The sequence below is a fragment of the Elgaria multicarinata genome, chromosome 2, assembly GCF_023053635.1.
Source record: "Elgaria multicarinata webbii isolate HBS135686 ecotype San Diego chromosome 2, rElgMul1.1.pri, whole genome shotgun sequence".
NCBI lineage: Eukaryota > Metazoa > Chordata > Lepidosauria > Squamata > Anguidae > Elgaria > Elgaria multicarinata.
The window spans coordinates 73,320,245-73,338,528 of NC_086172.1; the positions used below are offsets into that span (position 1 = coordinate 73,320,245).

The following is an 18,284-nucleotide window of genomic DNA, read 5'->3' on the forward strand; positions in this document are numbered from 1 at the left end:
AAGTAAATGAAAAAAGATGTTTTTCTTTTTCTAATGAAGCACCCACAAATACAAGTAACAGCGAGCTGGCTCACACAAAATGCTAACCAGTGGTTAATTCAACCCATGGTTTGTTGCCCTATCTGGTAGACTATAGAACAAACTGAGTTTGGAGGACACAATAACTTATGATTGTTTAACCCATCGTGGGTTATTGTGTCATCCGCCAGGAATAACCCATGATTGTTTCTTTGCTCAGAATAACCCACTCTGATATCCAAAGATCTGTAGTAGGGGTTATTTAACCCATTGTGGATCATATCATCTGTCAAGCACCATGGGTTATTTTGGTAACCTACAGAGTTGTGCAGCAAGAATGGTTCAAATCACTGCCACTCTGCTCCTCACGGATATTATCTATGTAATGGAAACAACTTACATGGGCTACTTCAGGTGTATCTATGGGGGGAAAGGTGCAATAGGTAAGCAATGGCTATGGGGGGGAATGTGCAATTGCGCTTTAGCAATGCTAAGAACACTCTATGCTAGCAATGACTATAGCGTGAAATACGTCATTGTGCTTTAGTGGTTTTGAAAACACTTAAAGGCATCTATGCCAGCAATGGCTACGGGGAAAATGCAATTGAAGGTTTTAAGGGTGTGTTGGATGCCTCCCAATTAGAAGAGTCTATGTATGAACTTTTGTCCCAATCCTTCTAAGGGTTTACTTGCCCCACCCCCTCTTTGGTGCACATGGGGTTTTCACTCTTTTGTGTGTATCGCACAGGGTTTGATGTTGCATCAGGTGCCTCCCAACTAGGGCGGGGGGAGGGAGAGAGAGAGAGAGAGAGAAGTTTTGTCCCAATCCTACAAACTTCCAGCACTTTAGAGCCACCACCACCTTGTCAGGATGATGCCAGGAGCACTGAATTAAGCTCCATGTACTTTGCCCTACACTGCTCCCTTTTCATTGGAATATTGTGGAAGGTTAAAACAGGCTATTGTGATGTTGCCAATGGGTGAAACAGCGCAACTGCTGGAGCAGGAGGATTGCAGCAATGCACAGTAGTTAATTTGTCTGATCATGTGGGGGATAACAGCAGCTTATTTTCAAAATAAGTTATTGTTGAGTAGTTTATTAACCCATCATGGCTTGAAGTGACATCTGAACCCAGCCACCGTAGCTTGTTTCCCTCCTCCTTCTCTCGCTGCCTCCCTGTATCTCCCAAAGAAGAAGAAGGCCAGCTCCTCCTATCTCCTATGTCATTCACAACCATTTCTCTTTTGCTTAACTAGACCTGTGGCATGCACATCCGAATTTTCACCAAATAAGACAGCTAGGAAGTTTAATATAACCACCTCGCTATTGGATGACTTTATCTTGTTCAGGTTTTGGAGTGCATTGTCATCAGTATACTGATGACACAAAGCTCTATTTCTCCTTTTCAACCTCATATGGGGAAGCTGTGTATGTGGCTAAATCAGTGCCTTGTTTTAACAATGGGAGATGAGAACTAACGCGCAGTTCTTCTGACAGAATTGGGGGCGTTCAACCTGTTCCAGCTGGGCCACACTCCCCTTAAAGGCGCAGGCTCGTACCTTGGAAGTTCTCCTGGAACCATTACTGGCACTTGAGACTGAGGTGGCTATAGTGACATGAAGTGCCTTCTACCAGCTTCAGTTGGTAGCCCAGATACGCCCCTATCTAGACAGGGATAACCTGGATTTATGCTCTGGTAACTTCCATATTGGATTACTGCAATGTACTCTATGCGGGGCAACCTTTGGAGACAGTTCAGAAATTGCAGGTTGCGCAAAATGAAACTGCCAGGTTGATAGCAGGAACCAGAAGGACAGAACATATAACACCGATGCTGGCCCTCCTGCATCGCCTACCTAACCTAACCGTTTCCAAGCCCAAATTAAGGTGCTGATTACACAGCTCAAGATCGCAGTACTTTAATGAAGCACCTCTCCCGGTATAAACCTACCCATGCACTGCCCTTATCATGTGAGCCTCATCTCCAAGGGAGGCTCAGAAGTTGGCAATAAGGCAGAGGGCTTTCTCAGTGGTGGCTCACCCAATTATGGAACGCTCTCCCCACTGAGGTCTGCCTGGCACCGACATAGTCATCCTTTCAGCATCATCTACTTCCCAGCATTTGAAAGCATATAAGGCTTTTAATGGGTGTTGAGATTTACTATTGATTGTTTACATTTTAAAGTATTTTTGTAGGTTGGTTTTATATTGTATTTTTATAGGGCTGCAATCTTTGAAAACCACCCTGAGAGCTTTGGTTACTAGGCAGTAGAGAAATGAGATGGAATGAATGATGTTCATAGAGAGAAAATCAATCTGCAGAAAAGATCTTGGAATGGCATGCTTCTAGGTAAAGCTTGCCATGGAAGCTGTGCTAGCACATCCTATCAAAATGACTGACTGGGACATGCACTCTGGCATGTCTCCTTAGTTTTTATATTCAGTGTTGTAAATACAAGAGAAGTTGGCTATTGACACTCCCTTGCCCTATTACTGCATACGCACATGTTACTAGGGTGACCATATTTTGGAAACCAAAAAGAAGGACAACATGGTCGGCCCCCAAGGGAGCATGTCCAGCACCAAGGGGGCGTGCCCACCTGAACATAGCCTTGGTCACATGTCTGATTTTACAGCACACATTTAAGACAAATCTGTTCTACATAGCATCTTAATGTTAAAATCACTGAAATAAAGAACAAGTGAGAGATTCAATGTATCTGAAATTAACTTCACTCACTCCTACTTTTGTAGGTTTTGCTGTACTTTGAAGCTTTTGCTATACTATGTTTGATACAGTCTCCCCTTCCCTCAAATATATTTTCTGACTGTGTCTTCACTCATTGCAAGCTGCTGTTGTTGTTAACAGGGCTTGCTACTGGCCGGCCGGATGGCTGGCTTTTTTTAATTTCAATTTTTTAAAAAAGCTTGTGTATAATTGTCACAAGTTTCTCTACTTTAAGATTAGGGTGGGTGTTGTGGCAGTTTACCTAAAGACTGGAGATCCCCATAATGCCAAGGGCTGAAACTGCTCAATATGCAAAACCCCAAAGAGGAGGTTTGACAACCTGAGTTTGAAGGATATGGCTCCAGCAGTTTTAAAACACAATAATTTTAAAACTTTGAACTTTTAAAAAAACCCTAAAAAAATAATGGATGAACAGATCTGACTCAAACCTGGCATGGCTAAATCTCTCCTTAAGAGCTAACTTTCAGCCCTTTATCTTTTAAAAATGTCATTATTAAAAAATAATTTAAAAACCTCAAACTTTTAAAAAAATATCCTAAAACTCAATGGATGGACAGATCTGTTTCAAACTTGGCATAGCTAAAGTCCTTGTTAAGAGCAATCATGGTGCCAAGTTTCATCTCTTTATCTTTAAAAATATTTTTTTTATTTTAAATCCTCAAATTTTAAAAAATTCCTAAAAATCAATGGATGAACAGATCTGCTTTAAATTTGTTATGGCTAAAGCTCTACCTAAAAGCTATCATGGTGCCACTTTCAGCTCTTTATCTTTAAAAATGGCAGTTTAAAAAATAATAATTTAAAAACCTCAATTTTAAAAAAATTCCTAAAAAATCAATGGATGAACAGATCTGTTTCAAATTTGGTGTGGCTAAAGGTCTACCTAAATCCTATCATGGTGCGAAGTTTCATGTCTTTATCTTAAAAAATTGACAGAGTTATAAGCATTTTTGTTAATTCCCATTAGAGCTGCTCTTTGGAAAAATCTGGATTTCCCCTCCCCCCTCCTGGATTTGTCATCAAAACCCTGGACAAATCCAGGCAAATCCGGTCATATGGTCACCCTACATGTTACAGAGATACATGAAAAGGAGCAAAGGAAACAGCATAAAGAGTGCTTTGGATATGTAACCTCCAGGCCTATCTTCAGATTTATGCTCTGCACAAAATGTTACTTTCATTGTATAAATACAATATTTTTACTTGCTGTTCACAGCCCTGGAATCTTTTGCGTGAAGGGCAGAATACGAACATATATTCTTGGAAACACAGACATCCATTCCTCTTTCCAGATGATACTCGTATGTGTCTTAACTAAAATATGCATGCACATTTTTGGCCCCTAAAAGTGAAATGGGAAGGAACTCAACAGCAAGGAACAAAAGACCAAATAGTGATTAGCTGTAATAAATGAAGACAGGAAAAGAGTAGAAGTGACGGGGAGAACGAAAGAGAAGGGAAGGTATTACAGTTGTCTAGAGAGCCTGATTTTGCATGGACAATTTGGGGGTGTTAAAAGCTGCCTTTGTGCATTCCTTTTCTGTTGCTATGGCTTGCCTTTTTGTTTTTAAATGGCCTTGGGCCAGACTTGAAATAGAAAGGCACCAGACGGAGAGGAACAGTGGAAAGCCAACTAAACAGAGTAAGGTGTGAACACATCTTTGGAGGAAGAGGGGAACATGTAGGAGGAATGCCATGTGTTTCATAAATGCAAAGTCATTTTCTTTCTCACTTGTTTGCACTTCCAAGGCAAATTGTACTGTTCAATGAGAAAAGCTCAGGTAGATGTGTTTTGTTTATTTAAAATTATTTTTAGGCTGCCTTTAAAGGTAAAACCCTCTCAAGGCAGCGTACAAGATTTAAAAAAAAAACATACAAAAAGGCAATAAATTTACCATAAAAGCTATATAAAAATGAATTACATCAATAAAACCTGCAACTCATAGATTATGGGAAAGTTTCACACGTTTCCTTTAGACCCTTAAAGAAAGTGCCTGATGAACTCATGATAGAAGCTGACTCCAGAGGTGTGGGGCCACCACTGAAATGACCCTCTCCCTTGTGTTGTTGACGCAACTCTACAAGCTCACATTGAGTGGGAATCAGTGACTCCTCAAATTCATATAAAGATTCCTTTTGAAATAACTTTGCTTTTGGCCAAATCTTGTATTGACAAAACCATTTAGTTATCTCAAGTAGCAATAGTGCAAGATGAAGAATTTCTGTCATAATTTGTGACCCAAAAGACAGAAGGTGTGTGCCATGTTAGCGCTCTCACCAGCTACAGTCACGTTTGGTTTATACACAGAATCTGTTTGAATGCTAAAAGCAAATACCACTGTGCTTTGGTCAGAGGACAGATGACTGGAACTATCTACAGATATTACAGTTCAGCTTAAGTAGGGGAGCTGTGTCTAAGTTTTTTTTTAAAAAAAATCTATGATGTCTTCTTTGGCTTAACTTTACCAAAATTTAAATGATTTGATTTATTAAATTTACATGTCCTCCAATCTGAGCAATCAAAACAAAATAAAATGTTTAAAATTGACAAACTTAAAAAACAATTTTAAAATGCATCATATTTATTATTATTTTATTTATTTAAAATAAATTCATGCAGCATAAAGATTATTCTAATCAAGGCAATAAAACAATTAGCAGCACATATTAAAAACCATACTAAAATAATGAGGCATGTTTACTAAAAAGGTCTTCATCTGTCGCCAATCATAAAGAAGGTGCCAGACACGTCTCTCTGGGAAGGCTATTCTAGTCCCAGGGTCCCACAACCAAGGAGGCCCTCTCCTTAGCAGCACCCATCTCGCTACACTTGGTACACTACATGGAGCAGGGCCTCAGAAACAGATCTTAAGATTAGGGAAGGTATAACTAACACTTTAAATTGGGCCCAGAAATTGACTAGGATCCAGTGCAGCTGGTCAAGAACTTGTATCATACATTCAAAACATGTCATCCCAGTTAATAATCTTGCAGCTCTAATTCTGTAAAAGATGACCAGATTCTGCTCCATGTGTTATTTAGCACCTGAAACCTGCAGTGTGCGTGAAAGCTGCAGAGCTGACATGAAATGAGCACACTCAGTCCGTGCTTTTCGAATCAGTGACCTTACCCTGCCTCAACTGCTATCAGAAAAAAAAGTTATCTCCATCCCAGAACAGCAGCTGGGGTTAGGTGATGTCATGCATGTGACTGGATTGTTATTGAATTCACCTGAGGAGAGTGGAAGGAAACTTTTTACCTCCCTAGTTCAAGAAATGTGCTCTGACTGAGTGTTTAGAAGAGGCTTAATTATTCTTTGGTTTGGCACACAATACATACAATGGTAGGATGGAAGGATGGTTGCTATTTTAGACATTGGTACATAAGGATGCCTTTGAGATTTGGCAAGAAGTGTTTGTTTTTGGCTGATGATTCCTCTGTAGTTTCAAATTTCAAGCAAAGTTTGATAAATTCCTATTACATTTTTACATCTACAGCTGTTATGTTCCAGCTCTCCCAAATGTTAAATGTAGAGGATCTTTCTATGCTTATAAATGGGAATGGGTTTTTGGGGTGTGTGGGAAGGAACTGTAATTCATACTAGAGTGTTGTTAAAAGAAGCTTGTAAATGGTGTCTTACCTGGAAGATGTCATTACCTGTTTGATTCTGCTTGATATGTCCATAGGTATTATATACGGATGAAGAATGGTGTACGATAATGACTAAGAGGATGAGCTTTGAATCAGAAAGTCCCTTGTTTGAAGCCTGCCTTTGCCACTTCTCAAACGAGTCAGTAATCTGCCATTTCTTGATCTGGATTTTGTATATGTACTGTATACTGGATAAGTCTGACATATGAAATAAGAGTTTATGCAGGATCAAGTCATCTACTGAAAAAGTTACAAACACAAGAGTACTGAATTAGACAGGGACATAAAATTTGATGGCTGGACCTTCAGGGGACATTACCTCATTGGAATTGTTTAGGTATGCCCAGCCTAGTAAATTCTAGAAACAAACAAAAAAGGGAAATTGTTGGCATGGACATTAGAAAAGGTTTCCCTGGTACTGAAATATGACAGGGTATAGAAAAATTATGTCCACGGACCATCTGGCAATCTGATGGGGAAAGAAAAAATGTTGTTAAACCAGGTTGTTTTTAAAAGGCAGTGTTGTGTGCAATACATTGCAATGATCTAAAACAGGAGGTTACCTGTGGCCAAACTATCTCCATCTAGGTATGCTTGCAACAAGCATCTTTTGATAAAGCTAATAAAGGCATTTCAAGCCACAGAGGCCATGTAAGCCTTTAACAATGATGTTGGATCCAAAAGTACCCTCAAAACAGTCAGCTTAAGCCTTGGGAGTAGAGCCGCCCCTTCCAGAATACATTTAATACCGGTTTAAAATGTTTCTGCTTAGAGTAACAACTGAACTGCAGATCAGTTTAAAATGCATCCCTGCAGGAATGAACTTTTGTGTGATTGTGAGAGACTGCTGCAAACTCAAGGATATAATTAGAATGGTCCAACTATGTCATATTGTTGGACAGATGCTACAAGTGCTTCTTTTCTTTTAATATCCAAAATATCAATGAACTATGCATTTGTGGCCAGGGCTCCAAAGTCAACGGGAATTCAAGACATCATCCAACATAAGATTCCAACTGAATTATGGAAAAATATGTGGACAAAAGGTTTAAAGTACACATTAAGTACCAGACTAAAGGAAAATTTTTATAAGATGATGTATAGATGGTATATGTCTCCATCAAAGTTAGCGAAAATGTAGAGTGGTTGTTTGTGGGACTGTTGGAAATATGAAGAACAAGAAGGAACCTTTTATCATGTGGTGGACTTGTAAAAGAGCAAAAGCATACTGGGTTAAAATACATGTATTAATGCAATTTTAAAAAAAGATAAACAGAAATGAAACCAGAATTGTTTTTGCTTGGACTCGGGGATGATCATATGGTGACAGTGGCAAGACTACTATATGCTCAATATTGGAAAAAAAACAAATACCAACAATGGAAGAATGGCTCCTTAAGGTGATGGAATTGGCGGAGATGGCGAAATTAACGGCGCTAGTACATGAAAGAACAATAGCCTCATATGTATTGGACTGGAAACCTTTTATTGAGTATATACAATAACAGCAAAAGGATGATTTATTTGTTTGTGGGTTTTATATATAACCCGTACCTTTGCCTTTGATGTGTGTGTGTGTGTGTATATATATATATATATATATATATGAAATTCGTACCTGGCAATATAGAAACAACGGATGTTTGACGTCTGACATGAATATCGCTTTAAATGAAATATAGCCTTACGTACTGTGTTTATTTTACTAGATGTGTGGTGTAGTAGTTTGTAGTGTTTGTTTTCTGTACCTTCCTTATGTGTCTATTTTTTGTGGAAAATAAATAAGTGTATTAATTGGGGGGAAAAGAAGACATCTTCCAAGAAAGACATCAGTGCTGCCCTACTGCTAAATTCATTTATCCAATATATTTATGAGAAGGAAGTCCCTAAGGCTTACACATTTTCAATAATATGTAATTATACAGAATATTCAACAGCTGAGTGACCCAAAGTCATTAATAATGAAAAATTGCCTTCAGACAGAATGGCTCAGCTGTAATGTTCAATTGAATCAATTCTACTAAATTAAATCAAGAACATAGAAAGTGGTTAAATTTCTGCAATACTTCGATAGCTTTTGTATGTACATAAACTTGCAAAGCCAAGTAAGCACTAACAGCAACATGCCTTCAAGCTTTCCTGTTTATACACCAACATTGATCAGACTTTGGTGAGAGTGTTGGGAACCAAACCATAGATGCGTAAAACTTTACTAAAGAGGGAAACCCGACAGAATTCTAAAAAAAATTAAAAAAATTAACAGGCATACATTTGCCTTGCTTAAGTTTAAGATTAATTTATAGAAACACTACTAAAAGTGCCTTAAGTGTCTTTCTCAAGCTCAGTACTCCATAGGTCAGCTCAACAAAAACATTACTATTATTACATTTATATCCTGTTTTTTTTTCCCTCTTGCAAAGGAATCCATGGCGGCTTACATGGTCTTCCTCCTCTCTGTTTCCCCCCCTCCCAATAACCCTGTGAAGTAGGTTAGCTTGAGACGCAGTGGCCAGTTCAAAGTTACCCACTGAGCTTCATAACTCAGTGGGGACTAAAACTTGGATCTCCCAAGTCCCAGTCCAGCAGTCTAACACATAGACCACATCCATACCTTGAGACTATTGCTAAGATATGAAGGCATTGGTCTCTGCAGTGCATTGTAAAATGAAGCTGTATCAACTCTACACAAATATTCCTAGTGTCACGTTTTAGCATCAATGACAAAAATTCTATTTCAATTCAAATTGGGCCCTTCACTTTGGGATTTTCCATTTGCCTCAGAAGTCATTCTAGTTTCAAACAGAGCGGGATGATCTTTTACCACATCTGAGACAACTTGCTTGTGTAACATGAATCCAATGGAGCAGGGCACTGCAATTACTGAAGACTCCATTAGCAGAAGTTGTAAAACCCTCTGTGCTTAAAGCTAATGTAGCATCAGGCCAAAGGCTACATTCCAGAGAAGGTCACAAGTCTTTAACTCCTCTTCATACCGGACGAGAGTTAGAAGGTTGTAAAGAAATCCCACTTCATAACGTTTCTATAAAAATGTCTTACCTTGATTAAAGCACTTGGATTAGATATTTCAAAACTGCATGCAGCTCCTCTAGCCTAGGTAACACATCCTGGATAGCATTCTGTTCCACAGCCATTTCTTTTCTTCCCATCCCTTCATGGCTCTATGACCATTTCCCCCACCCCACCCCATGATCTGACTCTAGCATGCATTCCAACTCCTTCTCCAGGTATTTTGCCTACGCAAGTCTACTTTCTTACCCCAGTCTGGCTGGCTGCTGTGCTAGGACTAACATGATAGGAACCAGTGAGCTGTGATTACTTTAGCCCGGCCTTCCCAATGCGCTCTAGATACTTTGGACTACAACTCAAAGCATTCCTGAGGTTGTTGGGAAGTGTAGTCTCAAACTGCACCAGGTTAGGGAATGCTGCTTTAGCCACAATCTGTGCCAATATTACCCCTGGACTATGGTTTGTCCAGCTCTGGCTGCATCTGATAACTTATGATTGCATTTTAGCAGAAGATCAGGATAAATCTTTATTTATTTATTTGATTTATATCCCACCTTTATTTCACTTGCAAGGAACCAAGGCAGCCTACATGGTCCTCCTCCTTTCCATTTTATCCTCACTACAACCTGGTGAGGTAGGTTAAACTGAGAGTCAGTGATCAGTTCAAAGTCATCCACTGAGCTTCACAGCCAAGTGGGGACTAGAATCTGCATCTCCTGAGTCCCAGTCCAATGCTGTAGTCACTACACCACACTGGCTCTCTTATGAATATTTGTCCCTTTAAGCACTTGTTAGCAAGAGACAAATTCAATATAATACATAATAAAAACTAATAAATAGAAATATAACCATTCCTGTTTTTGTCTAATCTCGTGATTAGCCAAATTCATGGAGAATATGTGCATTAGTCAAGACAGCTAAATGCTACCTTCTCATTCAGACCACCAGTTACCAGATACTGGGGGGAAATTATCAGGAAAAAGCTGTTTCCATTGGGCCCTGCTTACAAGTTTCCTAAGGGCATCTGCATGGCCACTGTTGATAGAGGAGTCCTGGACTAGATGGGCCTTCAATGTGATCCAGCATAGGAAGCTCTAATGTCATGCTACTGGTCTGCCAAGCAATCCTGGCATAGTTAAGTTTTTCAGACTCTGTGCTAAGCCAGCAAGGGTTAGGACTGCCTGGCGAGTTCTACCATTATATATCATATAAGCCATTTTAAAATTGATATCTCTTACCCACCAACCCCACAACCAAATTGTTTATGTGAATTCAATTCCTAATTGCGGATAAAACAAACCACTTGTGATTATTCAAAGTCAGAGGTCCCAACAAGGCCCCTGGTCTTTTAGGAAATATCAGGTCCAATTAGCACCAATATGAACTCTATGAAACAAAGAGGGAACACAACATCTACTAAAGGACAAGACAGAAGCAGCAGTTTTCAACTGGTCCTGACTGAGACCTACCTCGGATTCCCAACCTGCAACATGGGACCCACTTTCACAATTTCACAATAGCCCAACATGGCGACAACAACTTTGCAACAACCCATCTGGACTGATTTCCAAAAGTGGGTCGCAACCCACTAGTTGAAGACCACTGGTCTAAAGCATTCTGAATACTTCCCCTCAAGCACCACCCATTTAAAAAGACAAGTCAAAATCTTCCACTTATTTCAGTTAGCTGCTTGTTTGATATTACTTGTGCTAATAGTTGTGCTAAAATAACTAAAGTGGTTATTCTCCCAGCTTTTGAAATCAAGAAACATCTACAGTGTCGCCTAAGGCTAGCCCCCTTGGAATGATCAGACACATTGCTAGATCTTCCAGGCATTACTAAACCTAATTAAACCAGAGCTGCCCCTGAAAATGAAAGTGCAAAGCAGGCTGCAAAAAGTGCAATTTCAGTGACATTTCCAGGAATGAATTAGTGATAATAAAAAACCCCGCCAAGGTCTTCACTGATTTGTGGTGGGGCATAGCTTTGCAAAAGCTTTAGGGAAACAACAGGCTGCAACCCCAAAACACCCCACAAAAGAAAAAAACGCAGTCCCCAATCCACGCAACACAAACACTGCAGATTAGGAAGAGAATGTCCTGACACACCTTAGAGACTTGCTGTAGCATGAGATTTTGTAGGCAACAGTTTGTTTCATCAGATGTGTCAAGCACACCAAGGTGGTGTGAATGGAGAAACAGTGGGCAATAAATCAAGTTAACAAGGTGAGATTAAATTAGCAGGAATGGGAAAAACTGAGCAAGAGCACTGTATCAGCAAAAAGAAAGGGTTTTTTTGTAGCAGGATGGAAGCTGAAGTTAGGTTGCCAGATACAATCCTTATTCAAACCCTGAGTAATTCTGCCAAATGCATTTATGAAGTCTAATTCCATATAATATCATATCAACTATTGATTTTTTGTTTAATTATGTTACCCCTAAGGTATTCAAGTTCCCAGAAATGCTCCCTTATTGATTTGCATGTTCCCATTCATCCAAATTGTGTCTACTTTTTTTTTTTGCAGGAACTGTCCTATTTGGTCTGTGTACACTAGGAGATACCTTTAGTTCTCACCTGGTTACCTTAAGTTCGCACCTGGTTACCTAAGCTCACTTGATTAAATAAAAGGACTGATAAGTTTGGCTACTGACGGCCAGTTACCTGTCACAAAGGAACAGTCACCAAGATGACTTGGACAGCAGTGGTCTATGTGTATTTACGCTGAAGAAAGACCCACTGAGTTCAATGGGGATTACTTTTAGGTGAGTGGGCACAGGATTGTAGCTTGTTTCTTTGCTAGATGATCACAGTGACTCTTCTCCAAAGAGGACATTGCAGTTTAAAGATACCAAAAAAGTCCCCATCGCATAATAGTGAGGAAAAAGTCACCCCTAATATCAACACACCTAAACGACTCCTCAAACCTTGAGGATAATCTCATATCAATTCCAAATTCTGCAGGGCAAAGGTATTCCCCATTCTCATACTGCTCAGCCCCTAATAAAGGACTGCCGGTTCTGCTTACTAAATAGCAGTCCACCTAGAAGGATGGGTGTATAGTCCCAACGTGTTCATGTTTTCTCTAGGAATGGATGCAGATGCATGTCTCCTGGTTTTCACAAATAATTTCCATGAACTTTCATATATGGTTCTATTCCCGCATTGGTAATGTAATAAGCAGGTGCTGCTTATTACATTACTTCTTCTATCTTCTAACACTACAAATCAGATTGCTGATCCTCACTCAGCAAGTTGTGTTTATGTCAGTAGGGCTAAAAGTTACAGTTCTTTGAAGTCTGGAGTCAATTGCCAAATGGATATTTATCACTCAGGACCCTGGAATGAAACCGGACTCATTACACAGAGGATTTGGAAGAATGCACTGAAAACAGTTGGCAGCAACTTTCAGTTGCAGGCTGAGATCGATGCAATGGAGGTAATGTCAAGTTTGTGGAGTTAAAGAAGCCAGGAAGGAAACCCATCCAAATAGCATCAAGATACTACTGCAGTCAATCCAGTCTTGCATTGAGAAAAGGGAACATTCAGAACTTTGTAGAACTGAACCCCAAAGGGTACAGCTACACTTGGCCGTCAGTTTGATTTCCACAGACTTTATATTTTTGTTCCAACATTCCCCAGAATACCCACAGCCTTTTTTGCAATCAGTAACGGCATCCGTTCGTTGCTGAGGATTATTTGTATTTCTTTCTGCCTAGAGCCCTTTCTGGGTTGGCAGCACGGACCTCAGTGGAAGATTAAACAATGCTGAAGCCCACAGCAGGAGAATTCTCAGTCTTATTCCTTGTTTCACTTGGGCAACCTTCCTGACTCTCATCAGGGACAAAATAAACTTGCCAACCCCTTAATTTAGGAATTGCATACAAGTTTGGCATTCCAACCCCCAATCAAGAGAAGGAGTTCCCCCCTCCTCCAACCTACCCTAGGCAAAAAAGTACAATTCATGGAATTTACACGAAGAATAAATCAGCACCTGCCTCTTGGTAGACAAGAAGCACTCTTGCCAAAGTATGTTAAATTCAAATTGATTTCAAATCAGTTTCTGAGAATTATCTTAAACCATTTCCCCTTTACTTCTCATGCTTGAACTCAGCAATAACTGGATTTCTCCAGTTCTCCATCTCTGCTTATAATCACTCACATGCATGAAAGATTGAAAGACTAACAATAGATTATACTATGTTGTTGGTCTTTCTATCTTTCTTATACATTTTACCTTAAGATTGACTGCGTCCACCATGGATCCAGAGCCTTCTTGTCATTTTGCTATTGTGCCGCTTTACACCTACTTGCTACCTGCGTGTATATTGCATATTGCAGACATCCACTATATATGTATATTGTAGACATCCAGCTGGAATGTCATACTGAATGAAGAATGTTAGGTGGAGATAGTTTTTTTTTCTATTGAAAATTTCCTCTTTGTTTAAGCAAAATGTTTCTAATAATTCATTACAGCCTCAGCCTATCCGAGTTCTTCTCCCTTTGGTGCAACAACAGTTTGAGAATTTCTCTAAATACTCCCGGTTTTAAATATCAGAGCTTCACACTTAACACTATTACAGTTATGCTCTCTATGGTTATGCTCTGTGTTGGCTTTGATCACATCTTGGCACAATATCAAGTAACACAGAGACAATGCGCAGAAAACCTTTTTTTTAAAAGTGTGTTATTAAGGACATTGCTACAAAAGGATATAAAAAATCAAATCAAGCAACACTGATCAAATGGTATAGCAACATAAACCATATATTACAGCAGAAAGATAATTTAATCCAAAATTTAGTTTCATGTGACATTCCCCTTTCCTTCTTCTGCTCATCTTATATCCCCTAATGCTCATCATTTTCTGAATATTATGCAATTCAGCAACCCAGTAGTTAGTTTTTTATTTGTTTAAGGCTGCAAGCCTAAATGCATCCGAATTTAAAGGACTTACTTTGGAATATAGTGTGTCTAGTTGAGTGAATTCACTGCAATACAATCGGAAGAGTTTAAGAGATTATATAGTCAAGAACTCATCATGGAGATGAATTATGATAAAAACTGCCTTCATCTACAAAACTATTGTCTAAGACAAGTTATGTGTGCACACTTATAGTTTACACACAACAAATGGACAGTTTCTTGTCACCCCGATATGTCACAGCACAACAGACACAGGTTCTACTTAAATCCTTCCTTCTCTACTTTAGCCATAGTCCATTTTAATTTAATTGTAATTAGCTTCTTGTGCTTAAGGGCTTTAAGTAGGGCTGCCTAGATAAGCATTTAAGCAGTAAATTACAGCATCCTCAGGATATGGTATCTTTAGCTGCCTGGGTAGAAGCCAATAACAGGTAACAAAGAAAATTAAACTTGAACAGAATGACTGAAACATACTTCAGTTTGTGTTGCAATTGTGGTACAAGCCCTGGGAACTCCATGTTACACTGGTGTTTGCCATAGCAAATATCTAAACAACATAATGTATCTTTAAACATCCCTGGGGAAGCAAGCCAGGAGAACATGGCTAGCCAAAGCTCTTCAACACATGTCTACTTTTGAGTTTAGGGATACAGACTTGCTGTTCCTACTTTGTGTTTGTGGTGAGAAACACTGGAGAAATAGAAGTGCGAACATCAAAGATGGAACAGCAATTAGAGCTATTGTGCATCACACAAAACAGAGTTGGTTGAATCCTGAACTGGAGCACTTTGGACTGCAAGTGAAGAAGGGTCTTATTTTTGAAAGCCAGTTGCTTCCTGTTCACCCTGCCCCATTTTTTTTTAAAAAAGGCTGCATGTTAAACCAACACCAGGGAACATTTTGCAAGCTGCCTGTTGTACAAGTTGACTGCACGTGGGTAACTTTTTACATGGAAAAGCATTGAAATCTAAGACTCCCCCTTATGCAGTCGACATGGTATTATTTAGAGTTCTACCACCCCAGCCTACTCGTGCATTAAGGTATAGCTCTGCCTTCTTAGTCTTACCTATAATGGGAGGTGAGGTCGACCCTATACAGTTGTGCTGTCCTTAGGGCAGGACTTCTCCAGGGCTGCACATGGGAGAATGAGCCAGAGGGGCCCCCAAAACAGGGCTGGCTTACCACATTTCAAAGTAATACCCTTGGTACCATCTAAAGGGGGGCAGTAAAAGCATTATGTCCAGAGCCTAAAATTACCCAGCTGCATCACTAACCCCTCAGATCCCATCTCCAGAGGTTCACATCTAACAATCAGTCACTGAGATCCAAACTACAGCTGAACCACCCTCAAACCTTACCTGCCTTATGTGTATAGTCCCTTCTGGCATTTGTCCCACAGCAAAGCACCTCTCCTGCCCACTCCCGTTACCCCCATCATCGGTTCCCCCACTGCTATCCATTAATTCCACACACACACCATGCACAAACTCCATTTCCTTTCTGCTACTCCTGGTTTCCTTTTACACAAAGGGTAGTATCCAATGTTAGTCCTACTTAGAGCAGAACCACTGATACTAATTGAACTTAGATTAATTTAAATCCCATTCATTTCAATGGGCCTGTTCTAAGTAGGATTAACATTGGACACTATTCAAACCCCCCCATTCTGTTGTGCTCCCCACCATCACCACTGTCAGCAGACCCTCATTCACATCTCAGCCCCAATCACTGTTCCCCGAACTTAGCCCCCACCCCCTAAGCCTTCTCTTGGATCTCTCACTCCCAAACCCCTCTTCACAGGACTCCAGAAGAATCCCCCCTCCCCAAATTCCTCGTATGCAACATTTCTCACAGAAAGTGAGACATTTACTGACTCACATATTCCACTCCCTGCAATTATTAAAACGTTCACAGGTGGTCCCATACAGCCCCGTAAAGTGTTTCTCTCAGCCAGTCATTTTCCCAACCACGACACATTCTCATCCAAGGGCATCCCATCCACCCCAGCCTTCTCCCTCACGTCGGGCTTATGTCCTGGAATATGTTTTTGTACAAAGCCCTAATGTAACGTATTCAAAACAATGGAAGAACAAAAGTGTTATCCGCGCCTCTGAGCACGTGCAGAGAATTTCCTCAACCATCTCGCAAGGATGCGATAGGGCTTCCAGGCAAGCCTAGAACCTCTCATTTCAGTAGTAAAGCGCAATCACCCAGCCTCCCCGTATCATCAAGCCTCAGCATACCTAATACCCCCACAGCCAGCAGTAGGACATAACGGCCGACACAACCTTGTTTTGAAGCCCATCTCCATAAACCTAAAAACATACGAAAGCTGGGGACTATAGCACTCGCTTAATGATGATGATAATAATAATAGCATTAATATGATGATGATGATGACGATTCCTTGTGCTAAAATCATTTATCGGCGTAAGGCCGGGAAAGGATTTGCTTAAATTTTAAACACGCGTGTCTCGAATTTACACGTGCTCAGAGGACCGCATCCGAAGGCAGGCTCCGGGGTTCACCTGACGCCCTGCGTTCCCACGACACCTCCCGGCAAACTCCCTTTTGGAGCGTCGCGGACGCCCTCCCAAAGCCCGCGCGCAGAGAGACGCGTCCAGCCGCGGTCTGGCCCTTCCACTCACCCGTCCCGCGTTGGTCGACGCTGGCGGCGGCTCCGTGCTCGGCGTCGTCGCTCCATCGGGCGCAGCTGCCCTGCCCATGGACGAGCGCCTGGAGGGGCAGCTCAGAGTCCGGACGCGGGTAGCAGCGGAGCCCGGAGGCGCAGTGCGGCGTGTAGACCCCGCAGGGCTCCCCCTCGAGGCGGGCGCAGACCGGGCAGCAGCCGCAGCCGGGCTCCCGCACCAGCTCCGGGCAGGCGGCGTCGGGTTCCGCCGGGGCGGGCGCCGGGAGGCAGGCGGCCAGGCGCTCGGGGCTGCACGGCGGGCAGCGGAACAGCACCTCGGGGAGCGCCCAGCCCGCGGGCGAGCCCGACACCCACGAGCCCAGCCCCAGCCACGCGCAGGAGACCACGATCATCGACAGCAGCTGCACCATCTTGGCGGCACCGCTTGACTGAGTGGCCGACCGAGTGCCCGCCGGCCGGGCAGGTGCTGCTGCGGGAGCGACTGGAGAGAGCCCCGGCTCCGCTGGGTCCTAGAGGCAGGCAGGCAGGCAAGAGGACTTCGCCGCTCCAGCCGCGCCTCGTGCGGAGTGAGGGTAGCTCTTCCACGCTCGGCCTGTCCCGGGGCTAAATGCAGTGAAGCAGCGGCGAGAGCAGCCACGTCCTCCCTGCTCCTGCAGAGTAACGTTAGCCGTTGCGGCGCAGACCAAAAAAACCCCAACAGGTGGCACCTGTGGTCTGGCGGTATTTGTATCCTCCAAGGGGCTCCGCGGGGGTGGGGCTACCTCAGAGTCATGGGGGATGGCCTCGGAAACGAGTCACAGGCTCAGCCCAATCTACCTCTCAGGGTTGTTGGGAGCATAAAACGAGACAAAGCCGTGAGTCTGCTCTCACCATCTTCACAATCAGCACTCATTACCAAAAAGGGAAAGGGAGGGAGAAACCAATTCGAGAATGAGAAAACCGGCCTGCTTTATCAACGCCATCAATCCAAGCGGTTACTGATGTTTGCTTTTTCTGCTTCTTCTTCTTCTTCTTCTTCTTTTTTGAGAAGTTCTGATTTAATTGATTGCATTTTGTGTTTTATTTTCTGTGTATTTAGTTTAATTCTTGTATGCTGACTTGAGGGCTTTGGGGCTGTAAAGAGATAATAAGAATGCTACCTATTAAGGGTTGGTTTGACAAAATAAGGGAATTGCTTGTAATCCTAATAGTTTGTTTTGTTTTTAAGATTTTTTTACTCTAATGTTTTTGGCTGGTAATATATTGGTTTCACTTTAGTTTTA

The 18,284-nt window shown here is 41.6% G+C and overlaps 1 protein-coding gene across 1 annotated transcript in view; it reads right to left on the reverse strand.

Moving 5' to 3' along the window:
* Window positions 1-17,432, reverse strand: part of IGFBP2 (insulin like growth factor binding protein 2) — a 67,545-nt gene extending 50,113 nt beyond the window's left edge. The window contains exon 1 of the mRNA XM_063118323.1: window positions 17,021-17,432. Coding sequence (XP_062974393.1) covers window positions 17,021-17,432 — 412 coding nt within the window. The remainder of the gene's footprint in view (window positions 1-17,020) is intronic.
* Window positions 17,433-18,284: the final 852 nt, after the last annotated feature.